This window comes from Hermetia illucens, chromosome 2 (assembly GCF_905115235.1).
Source record: "Hermetia illucens chromosome 2, iHerIll2.2.curated.20191125, whole genome shotgun sequence".
NCBI classification, from domain to species: Eukaryota; Metazoa; Arthropoda; class Insecta; order Diptera; family Stratiomyidae; genus Hermetia; species Hermetia illucens.
In genome coordinates, this window is record NC_051850.1 from 92,486,817 (window position 1) to 92,496,257 (window position 9,441).

At 41.0% G+C, this 9,441-nt stretch overlaps 1 protein-coding gene across 1 annotated transcript in view; it reads right to left on the reverse strand.

Moving 5' to 3' along the window:
• LOC119648498 (DC-STAMP domain-containing protein 2) overlaps window positions 1–9,121 on the reverse strand; it is a 33,615-nt gene extending 24,494 nt beyond the window's left edge. Inside the window, 3 exon segments of the mRNA XM_038050265.1 lie at window positions 8,528–8,678; window positions 8,733–8,921; window positions 8,978–9,121. Of these exon segments, the coding sequence (XP_037906193.1) occupies window positions 8,528–8,678; window positions 8,733–8,921; window positions 8,978–9,057 (420 nt within the window). The 5' untranslated portion in view covers window positions 9,058–9,121.
• Window positions 9,122–9,441: the final 320 nt, after the last annotated feature.

The following is a 9,441-nucleotide window of genomic DNA, read 5'->3' on the forward strand; positions in this document are numbered from 1 at the left end:
AAAAGTTGTGAGAGGTCGTAATTCTTACGACAGTTTGACCCAGAACGCGCAATGAATCCTTGCTTGGGGTGCCTAGAGAGCTATATACCTCTCATCTAGAAGATCACTGTGCTGATCTGCACGCACAATTTACTTCTTCACAACATACCTGCTGATGACTATATCATCATTGTATGCAACCTTAATGGTCATGTGGGTAAAAATGCTGACGGTAACAGGTGCCATGTGTGAAAGGGGTTTGAAGCGCACAATGAGGGTGACGAACGAATAGTCGATTTTGTGGACACCCATGACGTTGTACATAAAATACATAGTTCATAAAACGATTGTCTCCCTTTATACATTCTCTAAGACGACGACATTTTATCGTTGCCACTGATTGCAAAGTGGTTCCCTATGAGACCATCGCATCTGAAGATCGGCCGTTGAGTGTCGTTTCGCGAATCAAGCGACCGCTGAAAGGGCGTCAGGAATGCACTGGCCCACCGTGCATTAAATAGTGGCGATTCCGTGGGAAGAAAGAAGAAATGATCGTACTTACGTGATTACCACCCACTACAAACATGGAAGAACCGTGGAACCAAATTAAAGACACGATCCAAAAAGCACCGTTTGCAACTCCCAGGGTCACCAAGCCATCATCAACCGAGATACTTGGGTTTAGAATGACGATGTTGAAATTGGGGTCCATGAAAAGAAACGCGTCTACCATAAGTTTCTCAGCGACAAAACGCTCGCCAATTGGTAAATTTATAAGAATACCAATTGGGAAGCAAAGAAAGTAATTGCTATCACCCGAGCCGTCCATTACAATGGTCATTACGATAAACTGGACACTCGGGATGACGAGAGAAATCCGGATCGACTTGCTGCGACATCCTGGACTTCCATTTGTATTGCCGACATTTATACCAATTCCACCTTTCAGCGTCATTGAAGTCGAGGAAGCAATAAAACGAATGACGACAACGCATCTCAACTGTGAAAGCCAAGGAGTAGTACCCAACAGTGTGGCTCAATGAATTCTTCAATCGGGTTATTCAGGAAGGTGATCACTGGCAAGAAAGAACTTAAATTCCAATATGGAAAAAGAAAGGTGGTCCTGCAGAAAATTCAAACTACCATCCAATCCAGTTACTTTCCCATACCATGAATATTTTTGAACGCATTCTTGAGAAATGTATTCGCGAAATGGTTGTAATAACTGTCAATCAAGCCGGGTTTGCTAAGAACTCCGGAATTACTGATGCAATACACGCTAAGTGGTTACTCATGGAGAAACGCTGTCAGAAGCATCGATCTCTTTATATTGCATTTCTGCATCACGAGAAAATTTTTGACAGTATGCCACACGAACTCGTCTGGTATGCTCTACGACAACACTTAGTGCCATAAGAACTCGTATGCTCGGTCCAAATGCTCTACCACGATCCGAAAAGTAAAGTTGGAAATATGGCGGATGTATCAATTCCGCTCCGCATCTCTGTTGGTGTTCATCAAGGAAGCGCCCTCTCACCACTCCTCTTTGGTCTTGTTATGGACACTGCCACACGGGGGACATCCTGCGGTCAGCACCTTATACACTGGTTTCTGCAGATGATGTTTTCCTAGCGTCCAATAGCAAAAGTGATCTCGAGCAACTTGTCCAAAAATTGAACGATCGCCTCATGCAACATGGTTTCTGAATTTGAATAAAACTGGATTTTTGACGACCGATCCTGAGAACTGAGCGATTTAGATATCTCGGATCAATGCTATCAGCCAACGAGGAACTACATTATGAAATTTCGTAACCTGGATGAAGTGGCGGTCCACAACTAGTGTTCTTTGTGATCGAAGTGACGTAATTGGCGCTCACTCGCCAAGATTGGCGTGAACATCGAAGTCGATGATACGGGACCAAAAAGCTCACCGAAAAAACGTTGGCTTGATATGCTGGATGGGGATTTAGAAGTCTTGCCGCTGCATCTAGATCAGGCTTTTGGTAAAACAAAATTGCGAAACCGATCACGAAAAGCTGACCCCGCTTCAAGGAGACAAAGGCTGAAGAAAAAAACGAAGGGGGAACGCTCTTAAGGAAAGTTCTACAGAAGTGACCATAGGCACATACTGGTAGCTCCCTTGCTCCTCATGTAAGGTGCGTTGTTGCCTTTCGAATTCGAATGAACCTAGAAACCTAAAAACATTAGCACCTAGCCTGCTGTATCCCATTTTACATGAAACTCCAAGATTTATCCAACCGAAACCCTTGGATGTATTCCCAAACACTCATAGGAATTGCACAAACGAAGAAGAGAGGATTAAGTAGTACGGACTTCTATTCTAAATAAAATCTATTCATAAAAAGGAGAAACTATATGTACAAGTTCTGCGCACATTATTTCCATGGGTCCGTATCACAGGATTGAACAGAAACCAATTGGTTGTAAAGTCGAACCTCAACCTTTGCCTAACGCTCACTGGCTAGGCTTCGTTTCAGTCATGACATTTTGGCATAACCGGGGCGTAATCTGACCCATTTAGCCAGGGACCGCTGGCATGCAGTCCAATTAAGTTGTCTTTGCTTCATTGCCAACGACCGGTTGGTGTTTTATGATGTTCCAAAATTATGCATTACCTTTTTGCTCTTAGTACAACAATCACCATTTGTGCCATATTTCGCTCCTTATTTTCCAAAACTTTGAAGAGAATTTCCCTTTGATTCAATTCCGAATTAGTTGTTTCTTCCAGTCTTGCTTCGTTTTCTGCCTTCTGTTTCTTACAAAGTCTGCTCTAGCTTTGTTGTTGGTCTCAAACGACAAACACTGCTGGATCGCTTAGTGATACTCATTTTTATTATTTTTAAGGTTTTGTGTAAAACAAAACCTTATTAAAATCGATTCAATGTCTGCCTGTCTGTCTGTCTGTCTGTCTGTCACACGCATTTTTCTCCAAAACGGCTAAACCGATCCGAACGAAATTTGGTGAACAGATGGGAACTATGAAATCCCACGCATACAGCGAGTGGCATAAATTTATATATAATAATAATCGTTGGCACAACAATCCATATTGGATCAGGGCCTTGAAGTGTGTTAGAGCACTTCATTCAAGACCGTAACGGTACACTACAGTAGACTGTAGGAGGCAATGTGGTCAGCATTGCGCTCGCCCGAGATTATTATCCTGATTTGACTCAGGTACTCATTGACAGCTGAGTCGACTGGTATCCGACGTCAAGTCACGATACAAATCCCACTGTCGCCAGCGAGATTTGAACCGCGGCCTTCCGTACGACAGCCTTGTGCTCTAACCACTCAGCTATCCGGACACAAATTTAGGTGGAGGGCATAAATTTAGGTGGAGTTTAAAGGGGGGCTCCCCATACATGCAAAAGGGGGATTCAAAAATTTTTTTCACCGGATATAGTTGTGTAGGGTATCAAATGAAAGGTCCCGATTTGTACTTTCTGAAATTGATATTAGTTTTGGCATAAATTGCAAAGTGCGTGAGTAAGGAGTCAAAATGTACGCACTTGAAGTGAGACAGGACTCATTTTCGGAAACTACCCAACCTAAAAATCCGAAAAAAATCAGGGTAGTGCGCCTAGATGAAATCTAGGCCTCAAAATATGTCCCATTCCGATATCTGCTCAAATAAACTAAACGCAGGATCGATTGATCCTATTTCTCTCAAGGAACCAAGCTTTGTTTGTTTACCAAGACCGGTGGTGGGTGGTGACAGCTTCACTCTGTACGAAGTAGGGTCTACTATTAACAAAACGCTACCGATCCAGATTCAGGAGCCAGAAAATACCGGCCCTAATTCAGAGTGTCCATTAGATAGTTTGCAGTCGGGAGTAATCGATTGTATTAGAACGGAGTCTCAGTGATACTGGTTGCCTCTATGAGTAACCTTGACCTTACCGTGTTACGGGGGAGTATGGCACAGCGGACGTCCTAATCTCCATACTCGTGGGATGGGAATGAGCACATCTATTCAAAAAATAAGAAAAACTAACAACAGGCAAGTGGGCCCCATACACCACAAAAACTGGTCCATCAGGTTGAATCGCATCTCCGCAAGACTGAGAACCAGGTGACAACACCTTTGCCCAAAAACTAGAGATCAGCTAAAGTACGCCTGAAATCAGTATATAAGACATTAGGAACGAGATAGGTCTCATTGCTGGAGCTGCTAAATGGTATCTCCGCTATCTGAAGAAAGCCTGCAGGAGGCCCTTAGGAGGATAGACCTAAATCCTTAACAACGGAACTACGGAAGCGGAGTGATGCAGACCTCTGCCCACAAGAGAGAAATTCTTCCAAGAAACCCTCCCTAAGAGTCGGCAACCACTTTCTCTTATGTTGGTAGGCTGCGCGACGAAGGACATGACGAACTGGCTAAGAACTGTAGTCCCCAAAATTGCCATGGAGGGGAATGGAGTTATCGGCATGTGCTGGGGGTGATATAAGAAGGACACATATGGTGTAAACAGGGAAGTTTACGATTCTCTTAGTCATTCAAGACATTCATCTCCACACATTCAGAAAAAAAATTATTTTTTATCATTTATTCTAGAAATTACTTAGAAACATATAAAAAATACGTAATTAAATATCAAATTGTGTTTTTGTATTAAAATTAGGCATTCGTTGGCATGATAGTAGTCTTGCCCTAATGATACCGTCTCGTTTATTTTCTCCGCAAACTGCACTTGAAACTTTGGTCACCAACTTGATGCATCGCTCTAAGGCTTGTGTGTGGCATGGAAAATCTTTCATATTTTGACAAGTGCCGAGACCGTTCTTGACAATGAATTTCGAGGCTTCATCAGACACAGTCAAAGTAAGATGTGGCTCCGTTATCTCACAGTCTCCCCACGTAATAATTTCGGTATAATCTTTAGCATCGAAGATGAATGCCATTAAGGTGCCGGTGTTCAAAGTTCTCGAGTATTTTCTAATCTTGCTTTTTAAGGTTTTGTGTAAACACAGAAAACCTTATTAAAATCAGGGGGTTGCCACTATATAGTGCCTAGGCTCCGAAATACCCTCCATACCGATACCTGTTCAAATAAAGTCAATAATAGTACATTACTAGAATTTTTAGTAATTGACAGGAAAACTCCCCTTAAGTTCACTCTAGAATCACAAAATTGCAGCAATGTAGGCTATAGTATAGAGCATGATCCTGCCAAATTTGGTGAAAATCGCACTATTACTAAGAAAGTTATACTAGGTCAAAAATGTTGCTTCTCTGCAAATTCAAGACTATGAATGTAAATATTACTTGAAAGTGGAAATTCTCACATAATATATGCATATTTTACGTGCTACATGCTAATGGAACAAATGCACACTCAAATCTCTTTATAAAGGAAATACACAAAACCTTTTATACCTGAAGCGCTGAGCTTCCGGTTTCCCGACTTGTTTTAAATTTTTATTAATTTTCTTTAGTCTATTGTCTCATTTTTCCAATAGCAATTATCACTAAAGTCCTGCCTTCTCTTTCTTTTCATTTAGCCTTTGTTCCTTTCACAAGTGGGGTCTCGTGATCTATTGCGCTATTTTATTCTTTTAAAAGCTTGATCTTGATACAGTGGCAAGACTACTAAATCCCCATGCAGTGTATCAAGGCAGCGTTGGTTGTTGACCACCAACTTCCAGGTTCAGGCCAATCTTGGTAAGTGAATCTTTATTAGCGCGAATTACATGAACCTACCATCCAAGACTCCTCTCTCGCAATTTTTCCACGATCAATGCAACCCCATATCGAGCGCGGATATCCTCATTTCGGAAGTGATCAAGGCACCCCACGCCACTAGTCCAACGCAACATCTTCGTCTTCATTACCACAAAACGCTATTCATTGCCTTTTATAGTCAGGCAACACTTAGAGGGCGACAAGGCGAATAACATTGCGATAAATTTTAGATTTGAGACGTTCATTGATACATTGACACAAAGAACACCAGTAGTGGACCGCCACATCATCCAGGCTGCTAATGTGTGAAGCAATTTCATAATGTAGTTCTCCATTCACTGATGGCCGACCCGAGATATTTGAATTGCTCAGCTCTGAGCAAATCACTGCCATTGACAGATAAAAAATTGGTTTTAGTCAGATTCATTCTGAGATCATGCATGAGATGAGTATTGAATTTTTGAACAAATTGCTCGAGATCATTTTCGCCACAAGACGCCAGGAAAACACAATTTGCATAAAACCGTATACTATATAGGGAGCTGGGCTTAGGATGTCCCGTATAACAATGTCCATAAGAAGAACTAAGAGGAGCGGTGAAAGTGCACTTCCTTAATGAACACCGACGGAGGCACGAAGCACTTTTGATACACCCGCCACATTTCTAACTTTACTTTTCGGATCGGGGTAAAGCATTTGCACCCAGCATATGAGTTCTTCTGGCACTAAGTTTCGTAGAGCACATCAGACGAGTTCGTGTGGCATACTGTCAAAAGCTTTCTCGTGATGCAGAAATGCAATATAAAGAGGGCGATGCTTCTCACGGCGTTTCTCCATGAGTAACCGCTTAGCGTGTATTGCATCAATAGTTCCGGAGTTCTTAACAGACCCGGCTTGATTCATAGTTATTTTCACGATTTAGCGAATACATTTCTCAAGAATGCGTTCAAAAATATTCATGGTATGGGAAAGTAACCGGATTGGATGGTAGTTTGAATTCTCTGCAGGACTTCCTTTCTTTCTCCATATTGGAATTGAAGTACCCTCTTGCCAGTCAGATGGTGTTATACCTCCTGAATAACACGATTGAAGAATTCATTGAGCCACACTGTTGGGTCCCACTTCTTGGCTTTTCACAGCTGAGATGCGTTGTCGTCAGGTCCTGGTGCTTTCTCCGATTTCATTCATTTTATTGCTTCCTCGACTTCAATGACGCTGAAAGGTGGAATTGGACCAAATATCGGCAACACATATGGAATTGACAGATGAACTAATCCTTCAGCTGAAATCTGCTCGAAATATTCACTCAATCTATCTGTCACGGCTCGTCAGTATGCAAAGTACCATTCTTGCCATTTACGCAACAGAAGTGTTCGATATCTTGTGTGCGTTCGTCTCGGCTTTTGATATATCGATACAGATCTCAGATCTCTCTAGCCATCTCGAGTATCTAGTTTATCTTAAAAGTTTTTTGTAATGATAACAAATAGCAGATAACAGCGATCACTTTTTTGCTTCCCGATTGGCAATCTTGTAAATTTGTCAATTGACTAGCTTTTTATTGTGGAGCAACTTTTGGTAGACACGTTTCTTTTCACGGATCTTTATTTGAACATCGTCACACCAACCCCCAGTATCTCTGTTGATGAACCACTTACTGGGCTTGGTGATCCCGAGGGTTGCAGTGGCTGCTTTGTGGATCATTCGTATTGGTTGGTAATCACGTAAGTGAGATCATTTCTTTTCACGAAATTGTCACCGTTTAATGTGCGGCGGGCTAGTAGCTTGGTGCGATGCTCTCATAGGGAGCAGCTTTGCAGTCACTGAGGGTCGACTGAGGTGAACGCCCTAGTATTTCTCCGAAGTGTATGACTCAATGCGGTCCTTTTGTTTCTAACGATCATAGATGCATTCTCTTGGTCGGCCTGTCGTGAGGATTGTCACCATTTCTATTTATCCCTGCTTTCATGGTACCTTCAGCTTCTAGCAATTTTTTTTCGGCAATCTCGCCTACCTTCCTGTATTCCAATCATAATCAGCCGATTTTGGAAGCTCATTCTTAGTCTTTTTATGTCGCTTTGATATCTTCTTTCCTTGCCCGACTGACTGGTGTGTGACTTTATGGATGCCATGAAAAAGTGATGGCCTTGTCATGGGCCGCCTAGGTTAAATAATGTATATATGTGAATTTGCAAAACAATTTAATAAAGATACACTCGACAGAACTTGGGTTATCACGAAATTCACTGCAAAGTATTATATTTTTCATCTATTACACATGATTTATTTTGTTTTTACGTTTGAAGGGTTTAATGAAGGCAGAGACGCAGTTTCCATTACTGATGCTGGCTGTGGGAAGCACAAATCAAAGGAGTCAATGTCTTTGTTAAGGGGCATTTTTGAGGATAATTTTTTAGCGAAGATCTAAATTCAATTCATTTGAAGATATCTGAATCCAGAGTATGTGAATAACCGAAAAAAACTTGTAAACAATATGCGTAATCAACTCGCGGTCAACACACCAGAAATCATAAGAAGATATGAAAAGTGTGGTGAAAGGATCACAAATATACGAAGCAAATAATCAACACTTGTAAGATATCGGTTTTCTTTAATAAACCACAAATAACCAATGGCAACATGTTCTGGCAAAACTTATTTGTTATTTTATTTATTCATGGCTTTGATAAACACTAGCCTTTAAGTGGAATTTTCTCAGAAGAATTCCAGGTCAAATATACCAGAATAATGCAAAGTTCATCGTCACACACGACAAATAAGCGAATTAAACTTACCTTCTATGCTACTATAAACAGTACTCGTATATTCATGAACTTACTTGTCCACAAGACAAACTAGTTGAGAGGACATCAACATTGTCAATTATATTCTTCGTAGGCCCAGTTACTGCTAAAACAAAAGTATACGCTACTAAAGCGGATCGTCCTTTTACACTGAAAAAGTTTGGCAGAATGAGAATAACGATGCATCTGTAAAAGACTGAAGTCAGCATTTGATCCATTTGCAAAGGAAGGCGTAATTACCGTACGGTTCTGATGAACGCTAGCCCAATCGTCAAGATGATAGCCAAAGCAATCCCCAGGTTTCTAGACTTGCTCAGGGAGAAGTTCAATTGGGTAGCAAAAAACAGAAACCACATGTACGTTAAAACAACTCCCCCAAAATATCCGAGTATAGATCCTTTCACGAGTTTCCTCACTTTCGTCCGTCTCCTGCAATAACATAAGTAACAAAATATTGGTAAAAAGGATGTTTATATTGGGAATACATTATAATGATAGACGGCACAGGCTTCACTCCTTCTGGTGAATTTCTTCTCCGAGAAAACGAAGTCTTAAGTTTACTCATGATTGCAACTTTTCGTAAATTGAATTCTAATTATTTCTGATTGACTTCAATTTGTACATTTGGATAATATAATGCCTACTGGAAAAATCGTATCTGAAATCAAATCGTTGTGCAACGAAAACACAAATTTGTATGTACAATGTTTTTTGAAGTTCCAAGACCAGAACCAGCGTAATTAACCGAAAAATTCAACTTATATTTTATTGGAAATTATATTAGAATATATTTTCATGCCTATATTCACGAAGCCTTACTTTTGTGTAAACACAAAACCTTATTAAAATCGGTTTACTGTCTGTCTGTCCGTCCGTCTGTCTGTGTGTCTGTCCGTCACACGCATTTTTCTCGGAGACGGTTGTAGCAATTGGCACCAAATTTGGTAGA